General features: G+C 30.8%; 2 protein-coding genes and 1 long non-coding RNA gene across 3 annotated transcripts; all 3 read left to right on the top strand.

Annotated features, from left to right (window-relative positions):
- Positions 1-12,314: 12,314 nt before the first annotated feature.
- On the top strand, positions 12,315-14,965 carry LOC123267267 (prion-like-(Q/N-rich) domain-bearing protein 25). The gene is made up of 4 exons (XM_044731821.1): positions 12,315-12,519; positions 12,597-12,842; positions 14,367-14,609; positions 14,721-14,965. Exons 1-4 carry the CDS (start codon positions 12,315-12,317, stop codon positions 14,963-14,965), a joined length of 939 nt encoding a protein of 312 aa, XP_044587756.1.
- Positions 14,966-16,533: 1,568 nt separating this feature from the next.
- Positions 16,534-17,039, top strand: LOC123267524. Its single transcript, XM_044732185.1, has 2 exons — positions 16,534-16,679; positions 16,741-17,039. The coding sequence occupies exons 1-2, from the start codon at positions 16,607-16,609 to the stop codon at positions 16,995-16,997; spliced, it is 330 nt and encodes a 109-aa protein (XP_044588120.1). The 5' UTR covers positions 16,534-16,606; the 3' UTR covers positions 16,998-17,039.
- Positions 17,040-19,912: 2,873 nt separating this feature from the next.
- LOC123266997 lies at positions 19,913-20,956 on the top strand. The gene is made up of 2 exons (XR_006509932.1): positions 19,913-20,762; positions 20,860-20,956. It is a non-coding gene; the product is annotated as an uncharacterized LOC123266997 (long non-coding RNA).
- The last annotated feature ends 200 nt before the right edge of the window (positions 20,957-21,156 follow it).

The raw sequence follows: 21,156 nt of genomic DNA, 5'->3' as shown, positions 1-21,156 counted from the left end.
TAGTATGAAATATATTTTCATGAAATTTCATTTACAGAAAAGAAAAATGAACTTGAACACAATAATTTTGAAGAACTTGACTGTGTTGATTTGAGTAGAAAAATTCTTAAACTAAGAAATTTTTTTATTTAAATAAATTTTGCTTGATTTAAGAATTTTTTATTTTCATTTAAGCTACTGAAACTCTTTCAAATTATTTTCTTGGTTCAAGAAATTTTCTATTTATTCGAATTAATTTTTTTTTTTTCAGTTTATAATTTCACAAGAGTTGATGAAATTTCATAATAATTAGAAAAAATTACATTTTTGTTCATAAAGTTTTATCTTAGACCGAAGGATAACTTACATAAAATTTAATGAAATTATTTTGTGGTGATTTAAAAAAATTTTATGAAATTATATGAAATTTTTCTTTATTTAACAAAATAGTAATATTTTTTCAAATAATATATTAAACTATACGGTACTAACTGAAATTGAAGAGAAAATATTTTAAATCATAAGGTAAAAGACCCTATTAGTGGCACCTTTAACCCCTATTAGTGGCACTTTTTCTTTCAATGAAAAAATGTTCTACTTGGAATAAAAATTAAAAATTTTTTGATCTAAAGATCTTAAAGATTAGAAATAATATATTCATTATTGAAATTAATGATTTCATTAATTGAATAAGTATCAAAATCAAAGAAAGTGTCAGTAATGGGGTCCCCGCCACTAATGGGGTCTTTTACTCTAGTTAACTCTTAATAAAAAAATTAGAAAAACGGTTGACCCTGAAGGCCATCCCTGCAACTTCCCGCTTATTCCATACTTAGGCGCTTAAAACTGCACCAATGACGTTTTTGAGCTCTTCGAGCTCAAAAATACAATTCACGGGTTATGTTGAGCTCTCCAAGCTCAAAGAGATTGCTTTCCTATGTTTTTGAGCTCTTCTCAAAAGTCTGATAAGGATTTGATGACACTATTTTTTGAATTTTTAAACCGCAATAACTTTTGAATTAATAAACCGATTTTCACGCGGTTGGCACCATTCGACGCAGTTTTTCAAGCCTCACAAAGAATCTTTAATTTTGAATTGATCGCGCTAGAAATTCACGGTATCTCTCGAACGAATCAACCGATTTCGACCGGACTGATGGCGATTGACGTGGTTTTTTGAGCTTAAGAGCTGATTAGTTTTTGGAATTGAACCATCAAGCCGTTAAAAAGTTATTCCAAAAAAACCACATTTGAAAAAAATTTTTTTTTCAGTTTTTTAAAGATTTCTCAAAATCTATTGATCTGAATTTGTCCAAATAGTTTTTAAAATCTAAGTTTGGTCAAGTCCTTTCGAATGGCACCAACCGCGATGAAATCGGTCAAGCCGTTCAAAGGTTATAAGCGGTTCACATACTTTCACACACACACACACACACACACACACACACACACACACACACACACACACACACACACACACACACACACACACACACACACACACACACACACACACATACATACATACATACATACAGAAACCGTGACAACCTCGCGGGGATAGTCAGGGAAGCTTCCTGTGACCTTTAAACGTCGAGATCTGATGAAAACTCGGTTTTTGCAAAACGGGGTGAAAACAATAACTTCCCGATTTTTGAAAATCTTCGATTTTCGTAGCGGGAAGTTAAAAATTTTTGTCATCAAATCGATTGTACATCGTTAAGTTCATTATCTTTAAAAACATTCTATTATTTTTTTTCTGATTATTAACTCTTCAAGCAAAATTAGTAATATTTTTTTCCAATTACGAATCTTAAAAAAAAAAAATTACTATTACTTTTCTTTCAATTGCCGGGATTTATAATCAATTAATAATCATTTTTAATTAGTTCATAATTTATTAATACATTAATTACTAAGAATAGTAAAACTTAATCTCGATCAAGACTGATTCAAAAATGTAATCCAATCATTTGAAAAAAAAATTAATATTTTTTATAAAAACATACAATTCAAGAAAAAAAACTTGTTTTTATTATTAAATGTATAATACATACAAATTTTAGACGAAATTTGAATAAAATACGGTACGTGAGATTTTTTAACAGATAAAACAAGTCAACCTGTTGTTTGACACAAACGTTCATATATTCGCCATATAGTACACGTACAACTATAATATATACCATACCATACGTCATAGAATAAAAGATGAAGGAAGCTGAGGTGAAGCAGAGGACATATATATTTGCTGATGAAAGAAAATAAAAGAGACACTATTTTAACAAAGTCTTTCCTCGGTCCTCAGTAGCCCACGGTGTCATTCATACATATTATACATTCGTTGTACTAGAATACATGTTTTTCATATGATAAATGCGTGTCTCATGTGAAAGACCTCGAGATTCCATTAAAAGATTCACGCGTGATATTGAATCTACAAAATACTTAATAAAGGATGTTGAGATTTACTTTTTATTCAAAACCGTGGGATTTTATTTCTTCAATTCAGGAGTTACATTATTAAAATTTAGATTTTTTAAAAAGAGTTCAATTATTCGAATAAAAAATTTTCATGCTCTTAACCCGTCATTACAATTTTTTTTTCTTTCAAATAAAAAACTGAATACATTAAATCCTTAAACCTCTTAATTTAATTATTCAGAATCCACCGTAGTAAAAAAAATAATCCACGAAATTAATTCACTCGTCGCCAGGTGTCAATTGTACCTATACATATCATTTTTTCATTTCAATCTATTCATTAGTAATTATTTACACATACATTACAACTTATTATTATTATTATTATTATTATTATTATTATTATTATTATTATTATTATTATTATTATTATTATTATTATTATTATTATTATTATTATTATTATTATTATTATTATTATTATTATTATTATTATTATTATTATTCACCCGCTTAATTCTACTGAATTTAAAGTTCAAATTAAATAGTTTGTTTATAAAAAATTTTTCTCATTATTTTTTCTCTATCCATTTTTTTTTCTTTGTAAAAATTTATATATGACATGTAGCTCGAGGCACATCTCCACCATCATCATGACCGTGTAATTATAACGAGCGTGACGAAGCCTAATCGCTTCCAGTCCTTATACACTAAACGTTTTGATACACAATAAAACAAAAGAAAAAGATAGTATTTTATTTATTACCGCTTTTTTATTCTCACGCTAGTGTTTTTATAAACTTTATTTACTATTTATAGTTTTTAACGATCTGGGGATGGTAATAAAAACTTGTCTTTACATTTTATTATGCAAACTGCAAGACAGTACCCTCCTACCCTTATTGCTTTTATCCAATCCTATAATATAAAATTGATGACTAAAGTGAAGTTAATTTAGTATGGAAATTCCCGATACCGATTGAAAAAATGGACCCTGATCCCTTATTGATTTAGGATTAGAGCACGTGCGAACAGCACGCAATTTAAATTGCCAGTCAATATAGTCATTTAAGTAATATATTTAATACAATATAAGAGGATAATTTCTAAAATAAAACGACCGACAGTTTACCAATATTTACCATCAACAGTAGTGAAAATTACCAATTTTATAATAAAAAATTAGAAAAACGGTTGACCCTGAAGGCCATCCCTGCAACTTCCCGCTAATTCCATACCTAGGCGCTTAAAATTGCACTTATGACGTTTTCGAGCTCTTCGAGCTCAAAAATACAATTTATGTGTTATTTTGAGATCTCTGAGCTCAAAGAGATAGCTTTGCTATGCTTTTGAGCTCTTCGAGCTCAAAAGTCTTATCAAAATTCGATGAAACACGATCTTTCTAATTTTCAAACTGCTGTAACTTTTTAATAAATCAACCGATTTTTCACGCGGTAGGCGGCGATCGATGTGGTTTTTGAGCTCTATAAATGATTCTAAACAAAACAATTGATCTGATGAAAAATTTCGGAGTTAGGGAGGCCGGGGCAAGACGGCCCATCTAAGCCGGTTTTTATTTTTTGTGGCTTTCTACTACCAAGTCGATTTACTCTCGTCCAACTTTGACTCAATTCACCGGAATTTTTGCAAAGTTCTAAAAAAATTTTTTTTTTTTGGGGCAAAATGGCCCACCTCCAAAAAATGATGAAAAAAAATTTTTTTTTTTTTTCATGGCAAAGTTGTTTCTCACGTCAAAAATGTTTTTATTTCTCTCCCGGACAACTGCATTCACTTTTATATTACTCAGAAAAAGTATTGATAACATAATACCAATCGTTCCCGTACTTATACAAAAAAAAAAATTGAGTGAAATGATTTTTTCTACAAACCTATCACCAAGTACTGTACCGATAATTACATTTGTGAATATTGCGAGGATTAATTTATAATAACTCTAAATGATATAGCTCACTCCCACAGGGGGTTGCGAGGGTGAATATCAACAATGAAAATTTAAAATTTCCGAGCTGTAGCTCCTATAAGGTCGAAATTTGGTAAGAATCTTCTGTATGAGATGGAGAAATGATCTAAGAGCGGATTTTATGGCAATATACTCCCAATATGGATAGCGGGGTTGGGTGTTAACAATGAAAATTGTAAATTTCCGAGCTATAGCTCCTACAGACTTCAAATTTGGTAGAAATCTTCGTGTATAATCTTCGTGTCAAGTTCAGCTAAGAATGGATATTATTAATTAAATTCCAACCTCAATATGAATTGTAGGGGCGTTAACAACGAACAATTTTTATTTCCAAACAATTGTTTCATATGCATATATTTCATATGCAGGCTGTGTCAGAGAGATGAGTAGAATAGAAAAAATGTTGTTGTTTATAAATTAGAACTTTTTGAAACCTGAAATTTAGAACATGTCTATTAAATTTCAATAAAATTTACTAAAAATTTCCTTACAACAATCGTCTCTTTGGCAGCGAGGAAAATGTCATTGTAAGGTTTCCAAAACTTAACATTACACTGTAAATCCAAGTGTTTTAACAAAACACACATAATGTGTTTTGTTACTATCTAGAAGCATTGTAGTCACTTTTAAAACACTTCCATGTGTTTTAATCCCCATGTTAAATGCTCATTTGTAGTCACTTTTAAATCACTTCGATTTACAGTGTACATGTAGTTATTCAGTCAACGGACTAAGAATTTAACATACATGTTATTTCTGCTGATCACTAGGGCCAGGAACTGCTGCGAAAGTCCTGGCCCTACTGATCACATAACCGATAAATTTTTCTTATTGCGGGATCGCGGAAATGTAACAGATTAAAATGAATAAATTTTCTAAACACTTGATATGTGAAAAATAAATTTGGCTACTTATTTAAATAGAATTCGTAAAAAACATATTAAATTTGTTTTCTATAAAAAATGGATGTAACTAAGCAAATTTTAAGTAATAGCAAAATTCGTCGCACTTGAAGGTAACTAGATTTCAACTTCACGTATGAGACTTGCAATAACTTTAACTAAAACTTTTAATGCTCATTTGGAATCTGTGCAAATCAAAAAAATTAGGAAAACGGTTGACCCTAAAGGCCGTTTTCGAATGGTCTATTTTGCCCTAAATCTATAAAATCAGCTGAAAAATATGATTTTTACTTTATTAATCATGATTAGGTTATGAAATTATAAGATAACTTCTTTTTTAGAACTTTTTAGTGGCTCATTTTGCCTTTGTTTTCACGAATAGGGCTAAAAATGCATCAATGATCTGAATTTGTGGTGATTAAAAAAAAATTATAAAAATAAATTTTTGGTCAATTTTTGAGCTGGGCCTTCTTGCCCCAGGTGGGCCGTTTTGCCCCACCCTCCCCTATAAAAAAAAAAAAAACACTTTTTTCGATTTTTTTCGACAACGATATCTCACGGACGCATCAACTGATTCTGACGCTCTATGTGGCGATCGATGCGGGATTTCAAGGTTAAGAGCTGGTTAGTTTTTAAAGTTGATCGGTTCAGCCAATTCGGAGATATTTAAAAAAAATGAAAAAAAAAAAAAACAACTTTTTTTGTCACTTTTTTTGCAATTTCTCGAAATCTAATGGTCCAAATCGGTTCCAACTTACAGAAAATCTAAGTTTGGCGAAGCCTTTTCGAATGACACCAGCCGCGATGAAATCGGTCAAGCCGTTCAAAAGTTACGAAAGGTTTACATACACACACACACACACACACACACACACACACACACACACACACACACACACACACACACACACACACACACACACACACACACACACACACACACACACACACACACACACACACACACACACACACACACACACACACACGGACACCATCACGAAAACAGTAACAAAAGCTTCCTAGGACCTCAAAACGTCGAGATCCGATGAAAACTCGATTTTCGAAAAACGGGATAAAACCAATAACTTCCCGATTTTTGAAAATTTTCAATTTTCTTAGCGGGAAGTTAAAAATTAGATAAATGGATGAACCTAAAGGCCATCCCTGCAACTTCCCGCTAATTCCATACCTAAGCGCTTAAAATTGCACTTCTGATGTTTTTGAGCTCTTCGAGCTCAAAAGTTTAATAGAAGTTTAATAAAACACTATTCTTTCAATGTTCAAACTGCAATTACTTTTGAATGAATAAACCAATCTACATTCGGTTGGCAACATTCGATGCAGTTTTTTAAATCCTATAAGTTACTTTAAAACACAAATTTATCAAACCGAAAATTTCGGAGTAATTCGAAAAAATTATTTTTTTACCTACGACACGAGGTTCCGGTCACTCCCAGTGGGTCACAGCAGGGAACGATCGTCTTGTTAGGTCAGTTAGTGTGACCAACCCATTAACGGGGAGTTTTGTCCACGGGAACGTATATTATTTGGCTCCTACCCTCTGTACCAGGTACAGCGAGCGTTCTCCCATCCGCTACGGGGAGACGCGCCTGGTAGCAGTTTCTCCTCTGCCCCAAGTGTGTGTGTGTGTGTGTGTGTGTGTGTGTGTGTGTGTGTGTGTGTGTGTGTGTGTGTGTGTGTGTGTGTGTGTGTGTAAGTATGTAAACTTCCTATAACTTTTGAAAAGTTAGACCGATTTCATCGTGGTTGGTGCCATTCAAAAGAGCTTGACCAAACTTAGATTTTGAATACAATTTGGACTGATTCGGACCGATGGATTTCGAAAAATCTAAAAAAAACCGTAAAAACAATATTTTTTCAAAAGTGGTTTTTTTTAAATAACTTTCAAACAGCTCTTTCGATCAACTCCAAAAACAAATCAGGTCTTAACCTTGAAAAACCACGTCAATTGCCGCTAATCCGATCAAAATCGGTTGATTCGTTCGAGATATATCGTGCAGGAAAGAAAACCCAAAAAAGTGTTTTTTCGGAATTACTTCGAAATTTCCTGTTTGATCAATTCAAACTCAAAGATTCTTTATGAGGCTTAAAAAACTGCGTCGAATGCCGCCAACCACAACAAAATCGGTTTATTCATTCAAAAGTTCTTGCGGTTTGAAAACTCAAAAAATTGTGTTTTATCAAACTTCTATCAGACTTTTGGGCTTGAAGAGCCCAAAAGCATACAAAAGCAAATTCTTTGAACTCAAAGAGCTTAAAATAACACATAAATTGCATTTTTGAGCTCAAAGAGCTCAAAAACGGCATAATTGCAATTTTAAGCATCTAGGTATGAAATTAGCGGGAAGTTGCCGGGATGACCTTCAGGGTCATCCGTTTTCCTTATTTTTTTTTTTTTACACGGAAAAAGAAAACTCGAAAAATTAAAGTATAAAATGTAAAATCGGTTCCATCGTAATCAAAACTAGAAAAATTACAGTTTAAAATAACATTTTTCTAAATTCAATTTTTCAATTTAATATTCAGAGCTTGCAATGTAAATATTACATTCTACAGTGTAATTCTTACAAAATCTGTAATAATCACAACCTGAAACTGTAATTTTTCCAGTTTTTATCACGAAGCACCACGTTGCATTATTTACTGTAATTTTTCGAGTTTTCTTTTTTCCGTGTAGTTGAGCTCGCATGAATATTACCCTAAGAATGTGCCTAATTGTGTTACACTTTGATATTCCAAACTTTGAAGATTTTTTGGACATCGTTTTTACACTGGTATATATAGTATTTCAACTAAAGGTATTATTGAAAATTTCCAATAGAATGCGCATAATCGCTAAATCGTCTTTCTAAAAATATGTTGTTTGAGATATTGAGAAGTGCAATAAAAAATTTATTTGACTCTTCTAAGAAGCTTATCTAAAATTGGTTTTTAGTTAATTGAGCTAATAATTTAACTTTTGTTTAATAGTTTTGTTTACATACTACTGCAGTTGTCTCTCGGAGTTCATTAAAACTACGTGATCCTGTTTATTTTTATCCGTTATAAAAATATACATTTATATATAAGAAAAAATCGTATATAGTAACTTTAGTCCAATTAAAAAAATAAATTTCGACATAATAATAGAATCGTCCATTGTTTTCAAATTTCATCTAGGTAAAAATATGCGTGTAATAAAAAAATTCTCAGCGATAAAACTAAAAATTCATTCAATAACTTTTTTTTACTTTTTTTATTTAACATTTTATTGCTTTATTTTCCCCTCATAAAGATTTATTACTCTTCACTTTAGTGTTGAAATCGATTTTTGATAAATATTGATAACATAAATCAGTTTATTATTGCGCAAATGATGGACATGAAAACAGTGCCATTAAAATCATAAAATTAAAAATAAATTTTATCATATTTCGTTTCGTGGCACAAAATTTTCAGTTTATAAAACATTCTTCTTCTTTTTCTTGCAAACAACACACTTTTTATTATAATGTCTCAGAAAAAATCATTCTTTCTATGGAGCGTCATATTGTGTGCAATATTACATGCCTCGCATGTAAATGGATCCACTAGGAGTTCAACTCACTCCTGTGCCGGATATAACGAAGGAGTATTAACTGACAAATCTAAAAAATTAGTGTAAAATATTAATAGAATTTTTTAATTATTTACAGTGTGATTCTTCTAAGCCTAATCCATGCTGTGACACCAAATTGAAATGTAAAGTAACACGCACACGATTAGAAAAAGTCTGTCTAGTGCCAGGTATTTTTGATTACATCATATTAATATGGACTTTATATGATAAATTATGGGAAAAAATTTAATTTCAGCAAAAATCGGACTATTTTGCTACAGTGATGATGACTGTGATGACATAAGGCACGCAAAATGTTCATCAAAAAGCCAATGTGAATGTAAATCAAACAATATCAAAGTGAATGAGACTTATTGCGCTCCATTGCTAGGTACATTTTGTTGGAATAATGAAAAATGCGCGAATGATGCTATCTGTGTTGATGGCATCTGTCAATGCAAAGATAACTATTCATGTTCGTCCAATGATAAAAAATCGCCTGCAGTGCCGCAATGTAGGAAGAGAGGGGGTTCCCAAAAACATTTTTATCTATCTTGTGCTCTAATTCTTGAAATATAGATTTTATTTTTACTAATTATTTTATTTTCCAGCTATAGAGATAGGATCAACTTGCGAAAATGACAATTCATGTGCAGACATAAAATATGCCGTGTGTTCAATAGATAAGAAATGTTCCTGTCCGATAAGTGCCTATCCAATCAATTCGAGAACCTGCAAACTAAGTTTTCATAACTCTTGTGTTAAAAATTCAGATTGTTTATTCAAGAATTCAACTTGCATTGACAGAACATGTTTATGCAATCCTGGATTCAAATTTTTAAATGGAGATTGTCAATCTGGTAAGTTGACATCATCTCGTCAAAAAATTTTCTTATATGGCCTGGTATGGTCTGATCACTTTATATATAATTTTCGATATGATCTGATACGCTTCTTATGGTCAGATATAAAAATTGCCCAATTCAGGCCATATATAGCCATTTATGGGTTACTATGGCTTGAAACCTGATGTGACTTGACGGAATAGTATATTGTGTAACATGGGACGAAAGTACGACTTTCTGTTCCAGGTATGTAATGGCAAATACCCGGGACAGAAATGTAGTACTTTTCGTCCCATGTTGCACATACTATTTTTTATCCTGCCAGGCCGAAAATTCGTAAAAAAATTTAATGTAACTCAGTGATTTGTCCACGGGGTCCAGGGGCGAAGCCCCAGGTAGGGGCGGAGCCCCCCCACCTCAAAAATATTTATTTTAAATTATATTATGTATTATATTATATTATTTTATAATTTTTATATTTTTTTTGGAAAAAACAAAATACAATTATTTTTCTTATCAAAGGTTCGAAAAGTTTACTAAAAAATCACATTTTATACTTAAATAACATTATTAACTTTATCATTATTTTAAATTATATAATTTTTTAAATTATTATCATCTGATAGCTCTCAAAGTAACACGTACATAAATTTTTTGTTTATTTAAACCTCAGTGACTTAAATAACTATATATTAACTATATATATTCTCTCGATAAGAAAATAATTATTTGTCTCGATCACATTTTATAATTACGAAAGATCGTCATTATTCTTGGTATGAATATTTATGTTGTTAATAGTGCAGTTCTCAAATCTTGCAGCAGGGGACATCAAATTAAACGCATTTAAAATTTTTTCATTTTTTAATTCACTTATACCTCTCTCGTTTCCTTTGTAGACTCTTTACTTTGTTTTGAAGCTTGTTTTGAAGCTTCAGCTGTCAACCGAAAATTCGGATTTTCTTTTGGTATCGGTTCAAACGGAATGTCGAAGTCTAAACCGTCAATATCTTCTACAATGCGTGTAGGTGAAGGTATGCTTTCTTCGTCAGCAATTAATTCATGAGCAGATTTGAAAGTAGAAGTAGACGGTTGTGGATCTTGCAGATCTACGTTACTTGAAACGCCTGAAAATCGAGTCCTTTTGACTGGGGGATGAGTTACTTGAGATTGGTGTACGTTTTTTTCATGAACAGGCTGCTGATTCTCTGAATTAATTATTTTATTGAAGATTCTTGTCTTGTTTTATAATGAATCTTCAATGTAACCTTCAGCGACACTGCTAGACCGCCATCCTCCATGTTGTTTAATAGTGGTTAAACTGGCTCCAGAGTTTGCTAGCAGTGTCGTTGAAGTACGACGAAAACAATGTCCCGTATAAGCTTCCGGATTGGGTAAATTCAAAAACCTTGCAATTTTTTGGGGTACGATACAAATTTTGTTTTTACCCATTGGTTGACGAATGCAACGTCGACTTCTGTAACACAAAAAGAATTTTTCACTCGCGCAGTTTTCAGGCCGTAAAGCAATGTATTTTTCGATAAGGTTGTAGTGTTGATTCATGATCACAAAAGATCGTGGGTAATAATTTTTGGTGTCTCGAACAGATACGATAAATTTAGACCCCGCATCTTCGACATCATTATGATTTAAGAGGCCAAGTTCTTTGCATCGCATCGCTTCACAAAATCCTAGAATTAGAATGTAAATAGAAAAAAAAATTGTAAAAATAAATTGTATATATTTTATTATTATTATTATTATTAATAATAATAAAGTTAGCTGATGTTTTTAATATTTTGATTTCTTTTTCTCTCATTGAATTAGAACTCAAAATATTTTTTTTTTAAATAAAAAAACAAACAAATAAAATTTTTTTTTGTTTTTTTGTAATAATTTTTTCAATAAAAAAAAATAGGAAAACGGTTGACCCTGAAGGCCATCCCTGCAACTTCCCGCCAATTCTACACCTAAACGCTTGAAGCTCTTTGAGCTCTTCGAGATCAAAAGTTTGATAGAAGTTTGATAAAACACTATTTTTTGAATTTTCAAACCGCAATAACTTTTGAATGAATGAACTCATTTTTACACAGTTAGTGACATTCAACGCAGTTTTTTAAGCTTCATAAAGAATCTTCAAGTTTAATTTGATAGAGCGAAAAATTTCGGAGTAATTCCAAAAAAATACTTTTTTCGGTTTTCTTTCGTCAACGATAACTCACGAACGAATCAACCGATTTTGACCGGACTGGCGGCGATCGACGTGGTTTGTTGATGTTAAGAGCTAAATAGTTTTTGGAATACATCGGTGAAGCCGTTTAAAAGTTATTCCAAAAAAACCACTTTTGAAAAAAATTTTTTTTTGTAGTTTTTTTGCGATTTCTCAAAATCTACCGATCCGAATCGTTCCAAAGTAAATTTAAAGTCTAAGTTTGATCAAGCCCTTTCGAATGGCACCAACCGTGATCAAATCGGTCAAGCCGTTCAAAAGTTATAAGAGGTTTACATCCACACGCACACACAAACACACACACACACACACACACACACACACACACACACACATATTCTACGAATGTAGAATGTACGAAAAAGACATCTTTTATTCTACGAATAAAAAATGTACTTGCATTGATAATTATTATCCGTCGGATGGTCGTTGTGATTTGGGATTCGTCACAATCTGCTCACGAACGACACCATGCTCTAATCCCATTTTTGACTGCATTAATAATATGTGTCAATGCAAGGCTAATTATATGTTGAGGAACTTGCGATGCTTGTCAAGTATTTAAAATCTTTTCATATTGAGATTTTAGATTAGATTGTTTTTAATGATTGTTATACTAAATTTTGTTTTTCAGTGAACTTGGGCAGTTTCTGTTACACAAACGCGGATTGTGATGCGATAGACTTCGCAAAGTGTTCGAATAATCAGAAATGTATCTGCAGAAACAATTATAAGGAAAAAAATGGCAATTGTATCCCGTTTTTAGGAGAGCCTTGCTCAATGAACAAAGATTGTCTACCGCTGAATTCTCTCTGTATTGATTATAAATGTTCGTGTGATGATAATTTTTCTAAAAAGTTAAACAACAGTTGTTTCCCGAGTAAGTCAGTTTTTTTTTCTTTTTCAATAATAAGTTAACACGGAAAGAAAATTATGGGAACTATTCCTATACCATTTAGGGAATGGTTCCCATAATGCTATAGGAACCATTTCTATACTATTATAAGAATGATTTCCATAATTTATGGGAACCATTCCCATAATAGTATAGGAATGGTTCCCACAATATATAGGTTTAAATCCTACACGGAAAAAAAATAATTGGGGCTGCCACATGATACATTCCTGTGGAAGATATATGACTTTCATGTGACAGCAACATGATTTTCATGTGGCAGGCAATAACAGTTAAAACAACAATAATAATTAAATAATAATTTATATTATTCAGAGAATAAGAACAATTTTGTCTCCTGGATAGGACTCGACTTGAATTTGTGCCTTTTCAAGGTTTCATATCATTCTCGTCGATAGTCAATTTATGATGATAGATATTTAGGTTTCATTCGAAAATGCTCTATCTCTCAACATATAATTGATAAATGACCTTGTATCTCGTGAACTATTGACATTTTTAAAGATACAAGCCCATCCCGATGTTACACTCATCAAGACCTTTCATTTGAGTACCCACATCAATTTTTCATATATTTATATATATATTATATATATGTATATATGAAAAATATATCAAAATGCATGTGGGTATTCAAATGAAATCTCTTGATGAGTGTAACATCGGGATGAGCTTATATCTTCAAAAATGTCAATAGTTTATCAGATACAAAATCATTTCTTCATTCTGTATCTAGACACAGAGTATTTTCGAATGCAACTTAAATTCTTATTATAATTAATTGACTATTGGTGAGAATGATATGGAACCTTGAAAAGGCACAACTCCAATCAAAAATCCATTTTATCATATAAATACACTGGCCACAAAATTTTTCTTATTCTCTTAATAATATAGATTATTATTATTATTTAATTATTATTGCTGTATTAACTATTATTGCCTATTACATAAAAATTATGTTGCTGTCACATGAAAATCATGTGGCTGCTACATGAAAAAATCATGTGGCAGCCCCAATTTTTTTTTCCGTGTAAATATTATAGGAATCATGTCGAACTCAGTCCGCACGACGATTTTATCTTTATTTTATTTTGAGAATGATTCCCATAGTGGTATAGGAATGATTCCTATAATATTCTAAGAATCCTTCCTATACCATTATTGGAATAGTTCCCATAATGATATAGGAACCATTACTATATCATTAATGGAATATTTCCCATAATATTATGGGAATAGTTCCTATAATTATATCATTCCTATGATTATAGAAACCATTCATATAGCATTATGGGAACCATTCCCATCATTATGGGAAATGTTTCCATAATTTTAGGAAAATTTCCTATAATTATGGGAACAGTTCCCATAATTTATGGGAACAGTTCCTATAATTGCCTGAGAACTATTCCCATAAAATTATGGGAATAGATCCTATATTTTTCTTTCCGTAAACTAAGTAAATAAAATTTCTTTACCATTCAGCGAAATTAGAATTTAGCTGTGATAAGGACGAGTATTGTTTTTTGATACCCAACGCGAAATGCTCTTTTTGGCAATGCGTTTGTAAAAAAGGATACACGAGGCAAAATGCCACCTGTGCACCTCTTTTAGGAAGTTCTTGCTCAAGTAATGAAGTATGTGCTGTTGCCAATTCCGTGTGTATCGATGACATTTGTCAGTGTGATGTCAATTATGTGGAGCAATCTGATAATTATTGCATGCTTGGTAAGTAATCGTTCCAATCAAGACTCGAGTCTAATTGACCTACGAAAATATTTTTTATTAAATACTTTAATTGTAACTTAATTTTACATGTATAATTTCTCAATATTGCAGTCACTCTCAGAAAAACTTGTAAAAACAACAACATTTGCCCTGCTTTTTCGAACTGCTCAGCGAAAAAGCTATGCGAATGCGAATTAAATTACGGTGCAAAAAACGACAGTGTGTGCGCACCACTTCTAAATCAATCTTGCTCAACATTGTGTATAGCTGACCATTCAATTTGTTTAGATGGCATCTGTGAATGTGAAATAAATTACGTCGCTCATTCAGGCACTATTTGCAAACTTGGTCCATAATCAATTTTTTTTTTTTATCAAATAAGGTACCCGCGGATAATAAGGCTTAAGTGATAGAAATGATATTTAAAATAACCACCCAAGTCAAAATTTAAATCGTAGATTCAACGTATTGAACGTTCGAATCGTAGGTTGAGCGTATTAGACGTTGAAAACGTAGGATCAACGTATTGAACGTTAAAATCGTCATTTGACGTAATGGACGTTAAAAACGTATGTTGAACGTATCTAACGTATTATAAATGTGAAGAGAACCAATAATGGGTGAAAATAAGTACACATAATCAAAGTTGGATGTACGATCGTACAATGCTTCAAATTATGTGACGTGTACGATAATTATGTGACGGATGGGAACGCTGTATTACTATTTTCACCCATTATTGCTTCTCTTCACATTTCTAATACGTTGGGTACGTTTAACATACATTTTTAAGGTCCATTACGTTCAAATGACGATTTCAACGTTCAATAAGTTGATCCTACGTTTTCAACGTCTAAAACGCTCAAGCTACGATTTGAACGTTTAATACGTTGAATCTACGATTTAAATTTTGACTCGGACACTTCCGCTAAAGACTTCTCTAGTAGAAGCGTCTAGCATAGAAATGTCGCTACAAGTCTATAGAGTCCCGATACAACGTTCCCTGTCTTCTATATTTCATTATCCGTCATATGCTAAAGTAGCGCAGAAGAATTCCTAAAAAACGGTTTGAGTAAATGATAAACATTTTTTATAATTTTATATTTAATCATTTAAAATCATTGTTCTAATTTTTATCAACATCTTAAAAAGTATTGTTAAATTTAAGTGATGATTGATCTCTAATACCAATTTTATTAAGTATAGTATAACTATTTCCAGTATGTTTAACCCACAGGCCTCATTACCCTACTGTAGTAAAATAAGGCCTATTCGCAAGATTTTTGAAAAAATTTAATTTTGTGTTTGTTTATGGTGAAAATTACCATTATTCCATTATATTTTATGGCTAATGTATTAATATAAAAATTAATGATACATTTCAATAATTAAATGCAATATTTTCGATTTTTTCCAAAATCTTCCTTAGCTAGTCCTTATCCACCAGTACCTTAGTCATTAAATGTAATTCATACTTTTCTCTATTTTACTGTTTTTTCACTAGATTATTTTGAGACTACTTGGTGCCAGGAAAATTCTGATTGTTCCGTAATCAAAAATTCGGTATGCGATGATACTGAAAAATGTTTGTGCGATAAGAATTACACTAAATTGGACGGCTCATCGTGTGCACCACTTCTCGGTGGGACCTGTTCTGTGAACGAAGATTGCATCGTAGAAAATTCAATTTGTCATTTAAATATATGCATATGCAAGCCAAAATATTTTTCAATCTTCAATTATAAGTGTGAATCACGTATGAAAATAATTAAGAGAAAATAATTAAGTGATTTAATATAAATTTTTAAAATGTTTTAACAGATTTATTGGGAGCAAAGTGTCAGTCTGATCAAGACTGCCGTTTAATGTTGAACTCTGAATGCTCATCAAGCAAAACCTGTATTTGCAAATCCAAGCATATTGCTATAAATCATTTCACTTGTGCGCCTATTCTTGGTGGACATTGCACGCTTGATCTTAATTGTAATTCCCATACCATGGAATGTGTTGACAATAAGTGTCAATGCAAACCGAAACTCACAGAAATGTCTGCAAATCTTTGCATTGAGAGTGAGTGTTGATACAGTTAGATAAAAAATCATTAAATCTACTTATAACATGACTCTTGCAGCAATTAAAGTTTACTCTTGCGAAGAACCGTCAGAATGCAGTGACTCATGGCATTTCACCTGCTCACCTAACGGATATTGCATTTGTCAAAAAAATAACACTGCTATCAATCACGCAACTTGTCTTCCTACTTTAGGAGGGCTTTGTTGGAAAGATGATCAATGCATGGCAACGAAATCTGTTTGCGTTGATTATCGGTGTGCATGCCAAGAGGGTCATATACCAGTTTCTGATAATTTTTGCGGAATTGCTGACTAGGGATTTTGCGAGTCTGAAAACGATTTATCCTGAGCATTAATTGTATCATTTTAAAGGACACGATATATATTCAATACTTGAATAAAAATTTTGAAAACTAATATTCTTAAGTATCTTGTAACCTTACACCGAATAAAAAGTTATCTTCATTGAAGAATAACACTTTGCCTACACGGAAAGAACAAGATTACACTGGATAACATTCAAGATTATACTCAGTGACATCTTTTGTGAAAAAAAATTTCACATAATAGCTAGTATCCCATTTCCACCAGTAAAATCTTAGATTATACCGCGTAAGATACCACTGGATATGATCCAAGATTGTATCCTGTGGAATTTGGATTATACTCAGTAGAATATTGGATTATACCCTATGATATCTCCATGATTTTCTTTCTAGCACCTGAATAAGAATGCGCCGATAGCCTCAAACTCGTGATGTCACTTCAAGCCGTTAGAATCCCTACTTTTGCGCATATGTATCAAAAATAACTATTTGCGAGTTTACTTCAAAAGTAGGGAAGAGGTACTGCAATTGTAACAAAAATTTTTATTCCATTTATTTTTTTTTTAAGATAGTAAACTTAAAAACTGTCAGAAAGTTAGTTTATAGTATCTTTTATGTGACTGACTTAGTTAATTAGTAAAAAATCAATATTAACTTATTAAAAAATTACTTTATTTAACTAAAGTCAGGGACCAAGATGGCGGTGCGCATGGGTTGCAATTGTAACACAGTGCAGGAGCAATTGCAACATGGAACGAAATAGATCTTTTTCATCAAATTGCTTTTATTATATAGTCTTAATACGTACTATTATACTTCATTAACTCTTAAAGTCAAGTATTTAAACTTATAGTATATCATATATTTGGATCTTTAATATAAATTATTAATCATTTACAAAACTACACATACTACACTATCCCAGAGTAGATTTTTGGCGCATCCAGTTTGCGCAGATTCCATACACGACTCTTAGTGTTAGAATTGCTATTCGTTCAAGTGTTACAATTGACGCTCACACTGATCTGTTAATAAAAATCTAATTACAATGACAAAAATCAGTAAATTGATATGAAATTCGATTTTACAATACTCTTGATATATCTCTTAAAGTATTAATACAAGTCTCACATCATAACATTAGAAAACGAATTTGTTATTAAAAAAATTGTGAAGCGTACAAAAAAAAGTTTTCACGCGTACTTTCAACAATTCTCAATATTTTGATATCGGAACAAGATTAATAACTCAAACTTTGATCTAATCAATATATTACTATTTTGAAGAAGTTAAAAAAAGAATAATAATAATTTTTAATTGTTTTTTATTGAGTGTTACAATTGTAGCACCTCTCTCCTATAATCGAGAAATTATACACTGTAAAAAATTTTTTGGACTCGGTATGGTGTAAATGATTCGGTGTAAAAATTTTTAACACGGACGGTGTGAAAATCGCACTAAGTGTAATGTTAAATTTGAACGGTGTGAATCCTAAATTTTACACCACCAAGCGTGTAAATGTATTTCCTGAAAATTTCTCATTAATTAATTAATTTGATTGTTTAGTTTCAGACTTGTACGATATTAGATTATAAATATGAACATGTAGAAATAAATATTTAAAAGTATGTTTTTTTTTTTTTATATTATGCTATTTTACGGGGTAAAATCATTTCAATGTTAATCTTAACATCATTGGAAAGTTTGCAATAAGAATGTTAATATTCAAGTTGTTAAAAATTTATCTAATTATACGGTGGATCCTATGTTAGAGTCTATTGATAAAAATGCGAATGTTTATAATGTTAAATACATTTTTATATATATTTTTAAAGACATAAGCTCATCCCGATGTTACACTTATCAAGAATCTTCATTTAATTTAAGTACCCACATCATTTTTTCATATATTTATATATATTACATATATGTATATATGAAAAATATATCAAAATGCATGTAAGTACTCAAAAGAAAGCTCTTGATGAGTGTAACAACGGGGTGAGCTTATATCTTTAAAAATATCAATAATTAAGAAATGACCTTGTATCTTGTGAACTATTAACATTTTTAAAGATATAAGCTCATCCCGATGTTACACTCATCAAGACCTTTTATTTAAGTACACTCATGCATTTTGATATATTTTTCATATATACATATATATAATATATATAAATATATGAAAAATTGATGTGGGTACTCAAATGAAAGGTCTTGATGAATGTAACATCGGGATGAGTTTATATTTTTAAAAATATCAATAATTAAGAAATGATCTTGTATCTTGTGAACTATTGACATTTTTAAAGATATAAGCTCATCCCGTTGCTACACTCATCAAGACCTTTCATTTGAGTACCCACATACATTTTGATATATTTTTCATATATACATATATATAATATATATATATATATATATATATATATATATATATATATATATATATATATATATATATATATTATAAATATAAATATATAAATATATGAAAAATTGATGTGGGTACTCAAATGAAAGGCCTTGATGAGTGTAACATCGGGATGAGCATATATCTTTAAAAACGTCAATAGTTAAAAAAATAGAGTGCAATTTAACAAAAGTTATTATTTAAGAAAGCAAAATTTTATTTATTTATAGTTCACAAGTTACGGCAGTCACATAGAGACTGCAAGGTTGCTAGTAATAGTTATTAAATTTTAAAAGTTATAAATAATAACACGGAATAGTGTAAAACAGTAAATTACACCATGTTAAATTTACACGAGTGAAAATTTTACATGTAGGAAATTTTACACCGAAATTTCACACTTACACGGCGGTGTAAAAGTCCCTGGGTCCAACTTTACACCAAAATTTTTTACAGTGTAATGTTTTCATTTTTAATTCGAAAGCATTAAATTTCATCTGTATATCCTGAAATTTCGTATCATATAAGCTTTGTTTTCTTTACTGTATATCAATGTTAGTTGATAAGAATTGCGTGAGAACGTCGAGTGTAACCTTTTACACTGAAAACCCGTATCATTTCCTTCGATAACAAGGCATTGAAATTTAATAAATAAAACATTAGCATAATCAATTGTAGTCTTTTTTTTTGCTAAATACAATTTTAGCTACTTTCATTTTTCCTCAATCATTAATATTAAATCGTAAGAAGTAACTGATAAAATGTTTCCTTTATTCTATCAACGTAAGTTGATTATTGAATTCAATAATTACCAGTATCATTACTTTAATGACAACTAAGTAAATTATTGACGTTTTTGTTATCAGTTTCCTATTAAACTAGCGGTATGTCATGCAATTTACTTAAACCCCGTTATAACTCATTCCCTGCAGCACGAAAGCCTAAAAAATTTTCTAGTGCCAGAGTCAAAGTCAAATATTTCCATAAGCAATTAACATCTTTTTTTGTACATTTATCCATTCATGCAATCGTGTGTTAAAATGTTTAAAATTCAAGAATTAAAAACAAAGACGGTACTTCTATTTATCATTTTGATCGTACTCGTCATTTACTGCAATGCGCATCCGCAACCACAAACTTCGAACGACATTCACAAAAATGACAATATTGAACAAAAGGTTGAAGGCGAAACTGATAAAAATCCTGAAAATACAAATCTAGTTCAAAAATTGACGTCGACGGAAGAATTACCGCTTTTGGTTTCGTTAATGCAACACCTAGTTCCAAAAGTTCACTTCACTATTATCACTATTTTCTACAATTTTTTTGTCAAAGTTTTCAAGTGAGTTACTATTAATATTTTTTCTTTTTAATTTTTAACACATTAATCATTTTGTAAAATGTTATTGAATAATAATGAGAAATTTTTTATTTAACAGGCATATACGCGATGCACATAATGATGAATAGCCTATTAAAGTAGTTGACTGATTAGTTGACTAAAACAATTCTAATTCATATTTCGTTGACAAGATTTTGTATAAAAATAAGAAGAAAAAAAATTTGTTAAATCGGATTCAAGAGAATTAACACAAAAATTGTTAAATTTACAAATAAAAGTGTTAAATATTTAAAACAAAATTTTTTAATGCAATAACGCAAAATTTATTACTGTTTCCAAAATTTTGAAATTATTTTCTCAAGAGAAAATAATTTAAAAACTATCATTAAAGATT

This window comes from Cotesia glomerata, linkage group LG6 (genome assembly GCF_020080835.1).
Source record: "Cotesia glomerata isolate CgM1 linkage group LG6, MPM_Cglom_v2.3, whole genome shotgun sequence".
In the NCBI taxonomy this organism is placed as follows: Eukaryota; Metazoa; Arthropoda; class Insecta; order Hymenoptera; family Braconidae; genus Cotesia; species Cotesia glomerata.
This window is presented reverse-complemented; position numbering and strand designations above follow the sequence as displayed.